Source organism: Galeopterus variegatus, unplaced genomic scaffold (assembly GCF_000696425.1).
Source record: "Galeopterus variegatus unplaced genomic scaffold, G_variegatus-3.0.2 Scaffold278, whole genome shotgun sequence".
NCBI classification, from domain to species: domain Eukaryota; kingdom Metazoa; phylum Chordata; class Mammalia; order Dermoptera; family Cynocephalidae; genus Galeopterus; species Galeopterus variegatus.
In genome coordinates this window covers 457803-475609 of record NW_007726389.1, presented here as the reverse complement: position 1 = coordinate 475609, position 17807 = coordinate 457803, and the positions used below count along the sequence as shown (strand labels likewise).

Sequence of the window (17807 nt, the reverse complement as noted above, 5' to 3'; positions counted from 1 at the left end):
TGTGAAGTGGCCATTATTTGCCCATTTCACAAATAAGGAAACGGAGGCGCAGGGCAGTGAGATGGCACAGAGTTATGGGGATAAGGCTGGGAGTGGATCCCAGCCAGATGAATGCAGAGCCTGTACACTAGCCTGTGCTGCCTCTTGGCTTCTGGCCTCTGTCTTCACTTATTCATGCCGTTTTTGGGAAAGAGATATCTGTGTTAGTCCTTTATTCCAGGCATGGAGAAGTAACGGGAAGCCTGGAGAGCAAGAGGCTCCCAAGCCAGTCCTCTGCCCTTGGCAGCCAGTGTTCAAGAGACAGGCATGTGGACCTGGCTGGGGAAGAATGGAGCCCATTCTTACTCGACAGAGCTTTGGCCTGATCTCCACTTACCTTCTTGAGGGTTGGACATCCAGCTCTTCCATTTATTAACTAGGGGACTTTGGGCAAGACCCTTTCCTGCTTTCCACCAACACTGAAAGCAGATGATAAGCTCCCAACTTCTTACTGTGATTATTGAGTAGCATGGAGAAAATGAGCACTCAAAGTTCTGTCAGCTGTAAACTGGTGCACGAATGAAGATTTGCCAGGCACAGCCACTGGAAAGCATGCTATGTAGGAACCATGTTCCATGAGGGCAGCTCTAGAAACATCTGCTCCCAGGCATGGGCAGCTCCACAGCATTTGGCTTCTGCCACAGCAATATCCAGAGGAGCTGTACACAGACACTGCTGGGAATGAGCTGGCAGGGGCTCCTGCCAAACCTGTTTCCTTTTAAAACCCACCCAGAGATGATAAACTAAAACAACGGCAACTAGGAGACAGGTAACTAAAAGCAGGTGGTATTAACAGCTCAAGCATTACTCTTTTCATTTTTCAGTCATTACTTATGCTTTCTTCACATTACCGTAACACTAACAATTCAAACAATTAAAAAGCACCATAGCGGCAATTATAAAAGACCTGTTTAGCCTAGAAGACTATTTTACTGTGAAAGACATTTATTAGTAGTAAAATTATTTCAAGGCAATTTCTTCTTTAATTGTGCTACTGCAAATTTAAAACATGAAATGCACCCTAAGAATTAAGAAATCAAGTGGCAAAGTGTATATAAAATATATATTAATAATTTTAAAAATTCTGCATAAAAATCAGCACAAAGGCATTTAACATAACCGCCAACTCGATGAAACAGTCTTATGAAAACCAGTTTAAAATAAATGATTAAGCAGAGAATAGTGTTACCATTTGTATTTCTTCTGGGGATAATTCATCTTCACCTTTGCCATTCCCCCAGGTTCCCAATTCAGGTCGTGCTTTGGCCAAAGTATTTTCTGTTAAGAAAAAAAAAAAAAGAAAGAAAGAAAAAAACAAAAATAGAAGGCCAAATATTCTCTTAAAATAGGTTGGCTTAGGATACAGGCATATCAAAAACATGAGGTGGGCAGAAGCTTACAGCTTTGTCTATATTCGATCATATGGAGGCTAATAATCAGGCACTGCAGACATGATTCTTCTACAATGTTTAGGCTTTAAATTGTGTTTGTACATACATATGCTTGCATGAGTATGTGTGTATGTGATGGGCAGGGGGGACCTATGCACAGTTTTGATATTACACTGATTTCATCAATGGCTGCACACTAAATAGATATTCTTCAGAATTACTCTTAAAGCATATTTTACTTCAAAACACAGTCACATACTTATACACTTGTAAAGCCTGCAAAAGATATGTATATTTTTATTGTAAATATATACACACACACATATATACACAAAATTATATACCATCTCCCAATCCTATTCCTCTCCCAGAAAACTATTGCTTTGACATAGCCTCAGCGATGGCTTGTGGCTTGTGGTGGCTTGTTTGTCACAAAGATATCAATGATAATGTATTGTTCTAAAACTTGTATTTTATGATTTATCAGTATATCTTGGAGATCATCTTAGGTCAGTACACATAGATCCACTCCATTCTTTTAAACTGCTGCGTAATGTTCCATTGTGAGGATATGCTATTCTTTATGAAATCATAATTCCTTTGACAAACTTTCAGTTATTTCAGACTTTTCACTGATATAATGGTACCAGGTCCCAGTCCATGCTTTGTGTGCATGCTGGAGTATTGCTCTAGGGTAGATACCTGGGTGTCGAACTGCAGAATGGGAGTGTATAATCATTTTAATCTAGAAAACTTTTTGATCATGATCAGACAAACATGTGATGGATCCTTAATGAAGCATATCAATACCACAAGCTCCTAGAAAGGACTGCTGCCTCCCAGGATGATGTGAGAGTGGTCTATACATTCCATAATGGGAGGGTGGGGAGGTGGTTACAGAGGACTGCGATGGCAGGGATTGCTCCGTGGTAGAGACTGTAAGGAAGACACTGTGTCTGAGAGTCTCAGTAGTGTCTCTGGGATTGTCAATAGGTTGCCAAGGACTCAAAGGCAAATATTGCTACTGCTTCTTTCTTCCTCAATCTTAGTAAAATTTTCAAAGTTGATCTCAGCCCAATGAGATGGGCAAAAGTCCAGGGTCTTTTGATAGTGGGAAAGAACAAAATGAGAGCAACAATTTAGAGAAAGCAGATTAGGCAGACCATGCATGAAAGGTATGGTTATTGCTGGGAAAATGTCTTCACCAAAAAATCTTCATGTCATCCACGACTCAGTGCAGGTTTTTAAAAAAATGGCTGTTTTTGCCAGAACTGTCATTATAGGAAAACCTTGTATATAAAAGACTGGCTGAGAGCATCTAAAGAAACCAATCTGGTGTTTTTCTGAGATGACATTCTTCAGGTAGGAACATCTGTACTTATCATCCATCCCACTCACCCCTAAGAGCTCTCCGTCTCCTACTTGTCTTTGTTATGGCTCCTACTTCAAGCTTTAACTGATTTTATTTTTTTAAGGATAAGAACACCAAAATTAGAAACACAGAAACTTTGCTTATATCTGAACCAAGAATAAATGAACTCTGAGCTAGCACAGGAAAGTCTGGCTAACAGAACTCATACTCTACCACATGCTCAAGTTTGTGGCCATCCGATGCCTTCCTGACCTGCTGCCCCAACATTAGTCCGAAGCACAGCACTCAACGTGCCAGACCTCCGCCCGGACCGCCAGCATGCCCCAAAGCCAAGAGTCAAGTCCAGACTTCTTGTTCTGGCATTCAAGGCCTTATGTGGTCCGGCCCTACCCACCTTTCCAACCTTAAAACCCACTACTCCTCCCCTTTTCACCTGCTTCACTGACCACCCAGGGTTTTCTTTACTGACTATATTCCACACCAATCTCCATGTTTTCTGGCATCTGAACATTTGCTCATGCTATTTGCTCTGTCTACACTTTCTAAACTTCCTTTTTAACAGGTCCAGGCTCACTTCTCAATGCTACTTCCTCTTGAAGTCTCTCTGACCCTCTGCCTGAACTCTGCCCTCTGTTAGGGCACTACTTTCTCCCAGGGGCTGGAATCTTATCCTCCCTGTCAATTGTCACCCCCTGAGGGCAGGAACCACGATGCACTTGAGAAAAAAGATAAGTATTCACAAGTAATTATACCCATCTTTAATGCTAGGGGAAACTGATGTCGGGAAACAAATTACAAATAGGTACAAATTGCATCCTGGCTAAGCAGGAATGTTGAAGAAAAGGCCTAAACATCAGATACGGACAGACCACAGAGGTGCTTAATACTGCTAAGTGAAAAAGTAACAAAAGTAGTGCTTTTTTAAAAAAAAAAACAGGAGTATGACAGGTAAGAGACTATCCTCTGCATAGAACTATACCACCTAGTCCTATACCAAAACACTTTTGTTCTAAGTTATATCTCAAGTTTCAAAAGGAAAATGAAAAAAAGCTGAAAAACAAAGATAAATTAAAGGACATCATCCATATAGCCCAGGTAAAAAAAAAAAAATCTCGGCAACCATAGATAAATTTAGCAAAATGTCCATGAATGTGTTCCATCTGGCACAAAGGAAAGGGCAGATATATAGCCCTTTAAAGGAGGAGTAGCTGGGTGTAGGGGGAAAGCAATTTACCTTGGCAACAAGTTTGGCAGGAAGAGGAAACATCAAAGGCCTCAGAAAACAGGGCAGCACCTTGAAAGCTGGGCACAGGCCTCTCCCCTGTCGCCTCGGCCTGCTTCTCCCATCCCCTCCCCTCCCCTTCTCAGGGGATACATCCAGGCCTGTGGGTTTAAACTGCCTATTTCCTGTGACTCCCCAAGTCTCCAGCCCTGAGTTCTTCCTGCTCACTCCAACTGGCTCACTGTTTCCACCTGAATATCAAACAGGCATCCCAGACCTAACGTGTGTAGACCGGAATTTTGATCCTGTTCCCGTCCACTCCACCCAGTCTTGCTGCTGAACCGCACCTGCAGCAGTCTTCATCTCACGCAATGACACCACCTTCCACCCAGCTGCTCCCTCCCACAAGTCACTGCTGACTGCTCTCTGTCCCACACATCTCACATGCTACGTACTAGCTGAGTGCAGGCTCCAAACACGACCAGAGTTTGAGTGCTTCTCACCTCCATCTCTGTGGCTGCCTCCCCAATGGCAGACACCGTCACCATGAATCTTGACTGCTGCGAGCCATTACTGACACATCTATCTGCCTCTACTCCAACTCCTCAGAGCAGTTACAGGGGTTTTAGAACATGACCCAGACTGTCCCCAGCTTCAAAACCTCCAGGGGCTTCTCACTACACTTAGCTTCAAAGCCAAACTCTTTACTGAGGCCTGTAAGCTCCTGCAGGATCAGGCCTCTGCCTCTGTCTCTTCTCGTGCTGTTCTTGCTTGTGCCCTGATGAACAGGCCTTCCTCCTATGAGTGTGTATGTGAACACGTGCACTCAAATACACCCACCTCGTTTCTCCCTCCTAGGCCTTTTCACTGCCTAGTCCCTATGTCTGGAGAGTTTTCGCCTGTATGAGGGCTCCGATTTCTCCACATCCTCGCCAACCCTTGGTAAAACCTGTCTTTTTTTCATTCTAGCCATCCTAGAGGGTGTGACGTGGTATCTCCTGGTGGTTGTGATTTGCATTTCCATGAGTACTAATGATGCTGAGCATCTTTTCATATACTTATTGGCCATATGTATATCTTCCCTGGAGAAATCTCTATTCAGATCTTTTGCCCATTCTTCAATTGGGTTATCTTTTTATTATTGAGTTGTAAACGTTTTCTATATTGTGGATATAAGTCCCTTAGATGTACGATTTGTAAATATTTTCTCTAATTCTATGAATTGTTTTTTCATTTTGTTGATGGTGTCCTTTGAAGCACAGAAGTTTTTAACCCCAATTACTACCATTTACCCTGAAAGATAGGTATCATCACCCCCATTTTTAAAAAGCACAGACTGGTGGCCAGAAGTGCCAGTAAGTGCTGGAGCTGGGATCTAGACTGCTTCTAAAGGAGTACTCTGCATTATACCATTTGTCTTCTGCGTGCTGGTCGAAGCTAAACTGAAGAGTTCTACCTTAATATCGGGAGGGCTGGTTTAGTTAGGAGATAACCTTGCAATTATAAAGTATCCACATACTGACTTTAAGATAAAAATATAAATCATGAAGAACAGCATTCTTTCACTCTGACTACTTACTTTCTAACACCCAGAGGTATTAGGTTCTTTTTACATCTGGAAACACTTGCACAGCAACAAAAAGCAATCAGTGTTCCAAAGACTCTTCATTCACTCGTGTTTTTCCTCAAATATTCAATGAGTGCCTCTTATGTGCCAGGCATTGTTCTAGGTGCCAGTGTTACAGGTGTGAATAAAATGCAGAAATTCCTGTCCTCATGGAACTTATATCTTAGCAGAGGAGACAGATAATAAAGTATACAAATGAGTAAAACATATAGAATGTTAGTGGTAAGTGCTAGGGAGAAAGAAAGCAGGGCAGACAGATACAAAGTGTCGGGAAGGCTCAGTCCTTTATCTTCTTCTATCCACCCGTATTCCTTGGGGATCCCAGCCTGTTTCATGGGGTCAATACTATCTACCCCACACTGAATTCCTGACCTAACCAGCCCCCAAGAGTCTTCCTCGGTTCAGTCAAGGGCAGCTCCTTCCTTCCAGGTGCCAAAAATATGACAGCCCTCCTTGACCCCTCCTTCTCATGCCCCACATACGGGAAGCAAATTCTTTGGCTCTGCTTTCAAAAGATACCCAGAATTCCACCACTTCTCTCTCACCCCCCTGCAAACATGCTTGGTGCATGATGGAGTTTTAATGTGTTGTCCCCTCCAAAACTCATGTGGAAATTTGATCCCCAATGTGGCAGTGTTGGAAACTGATTGAGTCATGGGGGCAGATCCCTCATGAATGGATTAATGCTCTCCCCGGGAGAGGGGGGATTAATAAGTGAGTTCTCACTCTATTAGTTCCTGCAAGAGCTTGTTGCTTAAAAAGACCCTGGCACCTTCTCTCTCTCTCTTGCTTCCTCTCGCCATGTGATCTGCTTGTACACGCTGGCTGCCTGCCATGATCTACTTGTAGCCACCGGCTGCCTGCCGCTTTCCACCATGAGTAGAAGCAGTCTGAGGCCCGTGCCAGATGCAGCTGTCCCAGAATCGTAAGCCAAATAAACCTCTCTTCTTTATAAATTACCCAGTCTCAGGTATTTCTGTTATAGCAACACAAAACGGACTAAAACAGTGCAGTCCACCGTTATCTTGTTTCTTGGTGACTTTAGTAACCTCCTAACTGCCCCTATTTCTCTCCTTGCTCCCATAACAACCTATTTCGACAGAGCAACCAGAGGGATCCTTCTAACACATAGTCAGGTGTGACAGTCCTCTGTGCAAATCTGCCCATAGCTTCCCATCTCACTCAGAGTAAAAGCCACAGTCCTCCCATGGCCTGTAGGGACCCCAGGACCCAGTGGCCTGGTCCCTCCCCATCTTTGTGTCCTTCTGCTCTCACCCTGCTCTCTGGCCTCCAGGATGCTCAGCAGCCATTCCAGGCTCACTCCTGTCCTAGGGCCTCTGCACTGCTTGTTCCTTCTGCCTGGAATACTCTTCCCCCCAGCGGCCACGTGGTTCACTCCCTTACTTCCCTCAGGTCTTTACTGAATATCAAGGTCTCCAACCTCTGTGACAGGCCATATCTCTCATGTTACCACAGACCTCTCTTTCAGGGCACATATCATAATTTTACAGCATCTGTATAATTATTTAACATGTTTCCCCACTGGATGTAAGAAGAAGTGCCTATTTTCTACTCACTGCTGTATCCCTAGCACTTAGCACAGTGCCTGGCACAACAGTGTTCAGTGTGGGCTTGGCAAGGGCAGGACTTGTGCAAGGGCAGACCGGCTAAATATCTTCCTATGAGGTTTATCTAGGCCCCAAGAATCTGTAGCTTCTCTCCACTCTCAGCGGCCCTAACAATATTTCTTTTCTTTCTTTTTTCTTTTTTGTGGTGGTGGCTGGCTGGTATAGGCATGGAACCCTTGACTTGGTGTTATAAGCACCACCCCCTAAACAACGTAGCTAACTGACCAGCCCAGCCCTAACAATATTTCTTGAGTGAATGAATGAATGAATGTATATGCTATATCTGACATGAGTAAATTTAGTTACAATGCTCCTACATATTGTCTTCTGAGAAGCAGGGCCCATTACTTCGTGGGTGATATTGGGGTTTTGCCTCATTAGGGACAGGCGGGAACAGGAGCCATGCAGAGCTCCTGGCCTCTGGGATCACAGCAGCCGCCAGAAAAATGGGTTCAGGCTCTGCACACAGAATGACCCACATGGAATCCTAGTGCCGTCCCTTCCTTGTTGTTTGACTTTGAACAGGTCACATAATTTCTTCAAACCTCTGTTTCCTCAAATATAAAATGCTGACAAAACATCCTTCAAAAACCCCAATACGAAGCAGATCTGTTAACACACCCAGCATGTACCCAGCACGTACCCAGCACAATGAAGGGGTGCCATAAAGTTCGTTTCCTTGCAGGTCCCTTCAAAAACTGTATTCAACTACAGAAAGGACCTCTGGCATCTTTCAGGCTAGTAAAGCCACTATGCATACTGAATTCCCTTGCTTGTAAAATGCAGAGGACTGAATTACATGGAGAAGCAGCTTGTGGAACGTGGGCTCCAAATTCAAACAGACCCATGTATAAATTCTGGGTCCACCGTTTATGAGCTGTTAACTCGGACAAGTTACCCAGCCTTCTGAGACTTTCAGATGACTAATTTGAAGAAAAGAGGGTCATGAAACCCACAGAGGGCAGCTGTAAGGATGGTGATAATGGCTGTGAAGTGTTCAGGACCGTGCCTAGCATCCAGAGGACAGGAGTGAGCAAGAGCCATCGTGAGACTGCAGAAGAGGATGCTGAAGACGACTCTCAGGCCTCTCCTGGCTTCAGCACACCATTGCCCTGTGATTCATGAAAGCAAAACCCTGCTCTGCTACCCCTCTGAGATACAGCAAACTAAGAGGCATTTCTTATACAAGGGGAGCCACATTGGCTGGACACACAGATGGAAGACATCCGTGACATTATGTATGTTTCCCTATGTTTTAAGGAGACCCCATATTTCTTCAGCATCCACTGTGTGTCAGGAACTGGTGTGTGTCATGGGCCATCTAGTACCTGTGATGACAGCAAGCATTTAACCCAGTCTTGCATTTTGTCCCCTTGGCTCAACTGGCTGTGGAAGGCTGCTGAGACCATGTACTCCCCCCTGACGCAGGCAGCCAGCTCCATGCCAGCTTGGTGCTGACAGCACATGGCCCCACCACCGGAGAGGCAGCACAACCTCCCCTGAGACTGGCATGTATGACTCCTTGAACAGAGTTCCGATATTTCCTCTTGAGTCTGAGGCTTCAGTCCCCACACCATTGGTGCACAGCTCGCACAGCTCCAGCAGCCCCTTTCTCCTGGACCCTGCCAGTCTCCAGGTGATTGCATGAATCCTTCCACCCGCCTCCATAGCAGTCAGTAAGATCCAACTGTCACAGACAAAAGGAGGCCCCCTCTGTGCCTCCTTTGCTTTATGCAAATACAAATACCACAACATGTCTGGGTCTGTGTTCCTTTTTTCTACTTTGTATTCTTGCCTATATATCATAAGAAAGAAACAAAAGGAAAGATTTTTATTTTAATTCATACCTGGATATTCTTCAGTGACAGGTTTTTCTTCAGAGTCTTTTGAAGGATCCTGTGAAACTTTCTCAGAAGATGTGGATTCTCTTGTCTTTGTATTTGGTTCTGGTTCCAGCTTAGATCTAAAAATAAATTATTAGCAGTCATCTAATTTAATTCCACAACAGGATTCCTTTTTGACAACAGAGGGGAGTCATATGTGCCTCCTGCACTTCTGCTCTGTGTCCCTCTTCTGGTTCAGTGGCCTTCTGGACACACTTCTACTCACTTATCACAGGTGCTGACATTCCTGCCTTCAGGCTCTGCATTCCCAGCCACAGCACAGTAACCAGCATGCAGAGTGGGTTGTGCAGTTGGTGAGTACTAAACACACCCCACAGAATGATACCATGTCAACACATGGTCAGTGAAGGCTGACCATCCCATGGTCGACAAACCCAGGAAACTGGATTTACACTAATCTAATGGTTCTACACTAATGCCAAAGTATTGATGAATATACACGCCTCCCCGACCCCCCCCCCCATTATAAGAAATACTTTAAAATAGTTTAACTCTGGAAGCACAGCCCTTAAATATCCCCTTGATGGAAGTGGCTTGTTTCAGGAGCCGAGGCCACTGCACTTGGCATTCTCCTCACCTCCTTCCCACCAGGCTCTTCCCAAGGCACAGTCTTCTTTTCCATGTAGTCTCTGACTTTCCTATCTAAGAAAGGACCCTCCCCTTCCTCTGCAGCAGACACCAGGGCCTGTCCTTCCCTTGCTGACTTATTTGCTGACTGTTGGCCTCGCCCCACTAGAGTGCACATTCTTTGAGAGCAGGTCTCTGCCTCCCTGAGTCCTGTTTGCTGCTTAACCCAAGATCCTAGATAGTGCCTGAGATTCAATGTTTAAAAGATACACGTTGAGGGGCTGGCCCGGTGGCGCACTGCTACAGTGCGCCGCTTGGGAGCACGGTGGCGCTCCCGCCGAGGGTTCGGATCCCACATACAGACCGGTTCCCGCTCACTGGCTGAGCGAGGCGCGGGGGCAACACCGAGGGTTGCGATCCCGTTGCCGGTCCCCGGTCCGGTACGGGGGCGACACTGAGGGTTGCGATCCGTTGCCGGACACGGAAAAAAGACAAAAAAAAAAAAAAAGATACACGTTGAATGAATGAATGCTTTATAAATACCAGTAAATGGCTAATAAGAGAAAAAATTTGGTTATGAAACAAGCCTTGTAATAGCTTTACTAAAATCTACGTAACACTATGGAAATTACAGGCAGAGTGCTAAAAAGATCAACGATAAATTCCACCTTGTTAGAGACTATAAATAAAAGAACAATGTAAATACATATTAGGATATTACTAATGCCAGCTAACATTTATTGAGGGCTTATTATGTACTGGATGTTTTTCTAAGTACTTTATATGGATAAATTTAATTCCAAAACATCCCTATAAGGTAGGCACTAGTATTAACGACCTTTTCACAAAGGAAGAAACAGAGGTATATGGAAGTTAGGAAACTTGCCCAGGTCACACAGTTAGCAAGTGACTGGGCTGGGATGTGACCTCAGGGAACCCAACTCTGGAGTCTATGTGCTTAACTGCTCTACATACTGTCTTCTACCCATCAAGTTCATGAGAAAGGACTTCTGTGGCAAATAAGTCTGAGAAAGTGAGTTAAAGCTAGACAGGTGTTTCACTATACAAATTTTCAGGGCCTTTAATATGCTAAAATACTTTCTGAATTTCCAAAAAAGGATATCTTTTCCAAATAACTTGACTGCAGAGACCCTCTTCATAGAGTTGTTTCAAGACTGGTGTTCCAAGAAAGGCTGCTTGGGAAATGCTCCTTTACAACATTAACAAAAGAATTTTCAAAAGTAACTATAATATCAATCTTTCTCAATGTTCTGGATACTATGGCTGAGTAACAAAACTTAATGTCTCGAATGAATAAGAATCGTTTACTACCTGACAGTGTTTCTGGGGTCAGGAATTTGGGAGCAGATTGGCTGTGCAATTCCAGCTTGGGGTTCCTCATGAGGGTCATGGGACTGCGTCATCTGAAGGGCTGATGGGGGCTGCAGGATTCACCCACCTGGCTGGCAGGTTGGTGCTTGCTGGGAGCCTCCCTTCCTCTTCATGAGACTACGTGAGTGTGTTACTGGTAGTCTCAGAGACTATGGAAGAAACTTCAATGCCTTTCATGACCCAGCCCCAGAAGTCATACACCGTCACTTCTGTCATAGTCTACTGCCCAAAGCAGTTGCAATGGTCTGCTCAGGCTCAAAGGGAAGGAGCACAGACCCCCACCTCTCCAGCTCAATGGAGCAGTGATATCACGTTTTGAGAAGAGCACATGGGATGGAATATATTTGGGTGCAGCCATCTTTGGAAAATACAATCTGCTATTCCAAGTATCACAAATATACACAAAGATAAAGTCCCAAAGATATTCACCGCAGCATTGCTAAACAAACATTAGACTCTAGTCAAGCAAGCTGAAGTATTTAGGTGGAAGTGTATTGCTTGCAATTTACTTTGAATACATTTTTAAAAGAAGCTAAATGAATGTATACAACAACAGACAGGTAAAAGAAGCACAGTAAAATGTAAATGGTAAAATCTAGGTGGTAGATATATGGGTGTTCACTGCGAAATCCAACTTTGCTATATGTTTGAAAATGTTTAAAACAAAATGGATGGAGGTAGAGAAGAACAGCTAGAAAAACAAGAAAAAACAAAGTGTAGTATTAGGGCATAAAAAGGTTGACAGGCCAATGAAACAGAACAGATAATTCAAAAATAGACTCAATTGCATTTAGATGTTTAGTATAATAAAGGCTTAATAAAAGGCACTGGGATAGCTAGGTAGTTATATGGAAAAAGGATAAACACATTTCCTTTCCTTACACTGTACACCAAGATAAATTCCAAATGCATCAGAGATACACATGTAAAAAAATGAACCATACACCTGAGAAAAAAGACATGGGTGAATTCTTCTATAACTTAGGAATGAAAAATAACTTCATTGTGACTCAAAATCTGGAAGTAAAAAAGGAAAAGACTGATAAATTTAACTACATAGAAATTATGTAGTGGCTGGCCAGTAGGGGGATCCGAACCCTTTGACCATACGTAGTGTTGTAACACTGCTCTAACCAACTGAACCAAATGGCCAGCCATTAAAATATACATTTTTTTACATGTGAAAATCACCATAAGTGTTGGGGGATGGTGATAGTGGGGGAGGCTGTGTGTATGCAGGAACAGGGGGTGTGTGGGAACTATGTACTTTCTGCTCAGTTTTGCTGTGAACCCCAAACTACTCTAAAAAATCAAGTCCAGGCTGATCCAAAGGCAGTGAGTTATCTCAACTGATTGTTCACAGTCAGTTACAGATTAAACTCCTTGTTCTACTCTTTACCCCTTACCGCTACTGCACTTGACTAGTTTAAAAAAAAAAAAAAAATCAAGTCTATTAAAAAGCAAAAAACAAACAAGAAAAACACCATAAGTAACATTAAAAGAAGAAAAAGACCAACAACCCTATAGTAAATTAGGCAAGAGAGTTCACAGAAAAAAAAAATGCAAATGGCTTTTAGACATATGAAAAGATGCTCAATCTTCCTCATAATAATGGATATTAAAAACCACACCGAGACATCACTTAAATGCCTGTTGGGACTGGCAAAAATACCCAACTGTGCAGACATACTGTGTGCATGGAGAAGCTGACTCTTTCATATACCAATGGTGAGAGTACCAAGTGGTGTAGCTCCCTCCCATAGAGAGGAATTTGATAATATCTAAAAAGTTTACATATGTATTTACTCTAAGCCAGCATACCGTTTCTAGGAACCTATTCCAAAGATATAGCAATAGTATGAAAAGATATGCAGAAGGTTACTCACTGCAGAAACTTTGTGGTTCAATTTTAATATGGCAAAAGCCTAGAAACAATCTATATATGTCCATCAATATAGAACCAGTTGAATAAACTCTGGGTACTATGGAGCCATAAAAAGGAATGAAGAATATCTTTACATACTGCTATGGAGCAATCAGACAAGGTGGAGAAAAATATACAAAGGGATCTTCTTTAATGGGATAAAGCCATCTACAATACCTACAGCTAGCATCATACTTTATAGTGAAAGACTAAATGCTTTTCCTTAAGATGAGGAAAAAGGTAAGGATACAGTAGACCTGAACAAGAACAGAGGAAGAGCGAATTACAAAATCATTTTATGAGGCCGGTATTACCCTGATTTGGAAAACCGATGACGATATTACAAGAAAACAAAATTTGACAAATAACTTCATGGACAGAAAAGGAAACATCCTTAATATAAGCAAACTGAACTTAACAATATATAAAAGACAATAATGCATCATGACCAAATGGGGTTTACCCCAGAAATGCAAAGTTGTTTTAACATTTGAAAATCAGTGTAATACACAACATGATCATCTCATTAGATGCAGAAATAGCATTTGAAAAATTCAAGATCCCTTCATGATAAAAACTTGGAGCAAACTAGGAACATGAGGTGTATAGTAAAGGGTTGACTCAGCAGGTCTGTGGTGTTCAAACTCAGCACATTCCAAGGAAAAAACAAACCCTTGACTAGCACCTGGAAGATACCCTCTAAGCTCTTGGAATATCCTGCCTGATAAGAGTATCTCTGTACACCTGGGGCCATTCCAAGTAGTTTACGTAACAATGCGATTTATGATGGGGCTTATCAGTTGGACCTCTGTTTGAGAGTCCCAGTCGCTCCACATCCCCCCCCCACATCTGTCATTTTTCATCTAATCATTCTAATAAGCGTGAAATGGTATTTTGTGATTTTTATTTATTTTATCATAAAACAATCATACACAGAAAAGTTTGAAGTATAATACAAAGAACACTTTTCTCTCAGTCACTGGAGAGTAAGTTGCCAAACTGATGCCCCTTCACCTCTGAATACTTTAGTATTTCCTAAAATCAAGAGCATTCTTTGATATATCCAGAACATAATCATCGAAATCAGGAAATTCACATCAATACATTACTTTCATGTTTTTCTCAGATCCCATTCTCTTTTGACCAGTCATCTCAATAATATCCTTTACAACAAAAGGATCTAGTTCAGAATCACACATCACATCTGTTATTTCTCCTTCGTCTCCTTCATTTGGAGCAGTTCTTCAGTCTCTCCTGAGTTTCAGGACCTTGACACAAGATAATGTGGCAGTTATTCTGTAAGACGTCTCTCAATTTGAGTTTGAAGTTTCCTCGTGGTTGGATTCAGGTTATGCACCTTTGGCAGAATTCACAAAAGTGATGCTTTCTTCCCACTGGATCCTGGAAGGTTGTGTGTGATTTCACTCTGTGCACATGAAGAAGATAGTAGCTGCCAGGCTCCCCCACTGTATTCTTTTCAGTCTGCTCATTATTTATGTCTATCTAGATGGACTCATGATGTCCTGTTTCATTCAATGAGTTATAATCTGCTAGTTACTTATTTTCATGTTCAAGTAATCTCCACCTTGGCCAGTAGAAGCCCCTTCAAATGGACTGCTATGTCCTATAGACATGTCCCCATCATTGTCTGGGCCCTTCCTTGCTTTCTGATACAACGGAATGTTCCAAGCTCATTTTATACTCTCTGCCCCAGCTTAAGAACAATCCATTTCTTCAAGAGGCCTGGTTCCTTGAAGCTGAATCTGGTACTTAGAAGCCAAGACCTGGGTGGTAAGTATGCTTATTGTTATTGGGTTGTCACAGCTTCCAGGCCCTCTCAGTGGACAGAGCTAGAAATCTATGTGTGCATTTCCATATACATATATACATTTACAACCATATTTATTTCTATACTGACCTACGTTAACTGAAAACCGTGAATTCACACCAGCCTCTTTCATTCCAAAGATGAAAGACCACAGGGTTCATTCTGGCTTTTCACTTTCTTCTTCTTTCCCTTTCACTTCTTCTGCAGTAAGAAACCTGGCTTCCAATATGCTTCTGTATTTATTATTTCATCAGTCCCCCTCTGTGTACGTACCCACCCCCACTCCGTCAGCTCTCTTCCCGGGGTGGAGACACTGCTCTACTTCCTCAGGCTCTGCCTGCCCCAGCTGAACCAGCCCTCCTCTCCCTGATGGGCTCTGATGCCCTGCACTGGGAAACCGCTGCTGCCCACCACTGCAGACACCCGCCTTACTCCGCCCCACTTCATGGCTCCAGAACTGAATTGTTGAGGAAGGGGAAGGGCTTCATTGACTTTTAAATAAAGGGCTCCTTTAATGTCTGCCATTCTTTGTGTCCAGGGTATGCTAATGCACCAGTTTTCAATTTAAAATGAATAAAAGACTTCAGTACAGCAGACTAAAAAAAAAAAAACAACTCAACTTTGTCTAAGTGATAAAAACAGATTCTAATTATTCACAAAATGTCTACTGAAATCCTCAGGGAAATTACAAATTAACTAGATGAAGGCAATTTGAAAAAAAGCCGTTTTAAAAAAGTCATTAAAAAAAAAGATCAGTTTATGCCCCATGATTTATTTAAATTGATTTCTCTAACTGAAGGCTGAGCATTTCATAACTGCAATCAACACAATTTCTCCCTGGCCAACACCTGTTTCTAGATTCCTTATTTGAAAAAATCTAAGGATCCTATTTAAAATTCAAGAGAACATAAGGAGAGAGAAAGGAGGGAAAAAGACAGGTTTTTCCATTTTGAAACAAGAAAATATGTGGGAGATAGTCTTTGCAAACCTTAAAGGCAAATATTAGAGAAAGATTAGAGAAATATTAGACAAATATTAGAGAAAAATGATTACTATTCCAGATTTAAGTATAGCTCTTATACTTCTTTTATGCCCAACAAAGGCTCTAGGTACAAAAAAAAATATTTTTAATATATAATATCATAGTATTATAATTTCAAAAGTGGATTATCAGACTAAGGTATCTACTCAGGCACAGGTACTGTGTACTCCAACAGAGCAGAAGATCAAGCTGTCTTCAGGATCACTTTACTTTCTCAACAGATATTGACTGGGCATCTACTAAACACTAGGTGATTTTGTAAGCCAGTGCTACTCAAAGCATGGTCCACATACCAGTACCAGACCACGAACTGTTTGCTACTGGTCTGCTACAAGAAAATTATAAAAATGAAGAGAGAGCATTTGTAAACATTTATAGCAATATGACATTGCCATTTAATTAGTGATTTCATCTTGCTGAACAGGGTATAGACCAGCTGAGTTATTATCAGACTACTGTGGAGTTACCCGGGCATAAGCTGTGAACATGTCATGCGCAGTAGAATACGCATCAGTCCATGACTGACTGCAAAAAACTCCAACAAAGAAGTGGTCTTTAACCTCAGGGAGTCTATTCTAAGCCAGCGGTCAACGCACTTTTTCTGTAAAGAGCCACATGGTAAATATTTTGGGCTTTGTAGACCATATATAGTTTCTATGTCATTTTTTTTTTTTAAGCAAACCTTTAAAAATATAAAAACCATTCTTAGCTTGAGGGCTGTACAAAAGTAGGCCAAGGGCTGGATGTGGCCCACAGGCCGTAGTTGGCTGATCTCTGAAAGGCAATGCATAAGAGCCCTGCTGTAGATAATAAGACAAAGTGACTGTGAGGGACCTCGTATCTCATTGCATCACTTCTTTTTGTTTTTCTTCGTCTTTGTCACCATCATTATCATCATCATCATCCCTAATTGTTGGCAAAATTTACTGAGCTCTTACTACATGTAAAATACTGGGTTAGGAGCTGTGGATATAAAGAGGTAAAAGATGCAATCCTGCCCTCACCAAGCCTGTACTCTAGTTGGGGTAAAAGAATTGAATCATAAATAATAATAAAATAGTACATTCTTCAAGCTCCAAATAAGTACGGTGATAGTATGTGTTACAAGAGAGCCTATTTTTTTAAAAAAAGGAGAGAAAAACTGAAATGTAGCAAAATTTCAATACTTTATACCAACATAAGGTAATAAGAAATAAATAACTGAAAATCATATACTTCACCAGAGGATTAAGGCAGTATCTTCTGAAGTGTGTTTGCCAGGTGTTTCAAGAGCAAAGGGCTCCATGGTCAGCTGGGCTGGGGGTAGTCCTACTACTCCTGCTTGAACAGAAGTAATCAAGGCACAGTGGCAATGTAAAGACTCTGAGAACTCTGAATAATAAGTGTTTCTCAAACTTTTCTGACCATGGAAACTGTTTTCTTTCTTTTTTTTTTTTTTTGTCTTTTTTTGTGTCTGGCAACGGATCACAACCCTCAGTGTCGCGCCCGTACCGGACTGGGACCGGCAACAGGATCGCAACCCTCGGTGTTGCGCCTGCACCTCGCTCAGCCAGTGAGCAGGAACCAGTCTGTATGTGGGATCCGAACCCTCGGCGGGAGCGCCGCCACACTCCCAAGCGGCGCACTGTAGCAGTGCGCCACCGGGCCGGCCCAGGAAACTGTTTTCAAAGTAAACATTATTTAGATCACCCGGATTTCCTCAGAATATCTTAGGAAATTCTCACATATTATTTTTTAGAATTTATGGTAGGATGTGCTAATATTCTGGTAAATAGTTTCAAGCTAGAGAATCCAGAAATCAACCCACACGCGTACAGCCATCTGATCTTTGACAAAGGCACCAAGCCTATACACTGGGGAAGAGACTGCCT

The 17807-nt window shown here is 42.3% G+C and overlaps 1 protein-coding gene across 1 annotated transcript in view; it reads right to left on the bottom strand.

The window, feature by feature from the left end:
* The window catches only part of STX18 (syntaxin 18), a 119941-nt gene that overhangs the window by 13120 nt on the left and 89014 nt on the right, over positions 1 to 17807 (bottom strand). Inside the window, exons 6-7 of the mRNA XM_008566926.1 lie at positions 9127 to 9242; positions 1229 to 1317 (exon numbers count right to left, since the gene is read on the bottom strand). Coding sequence (XP_008565148.1) covers positions 1229 to 1317; positions 9127 to 9242 — 205 coding nt within the window. The remainder of the gene's footprint in view (positions 1 to 1228; positions 1318 to 9126; positions 9243 to 17807) is intronic.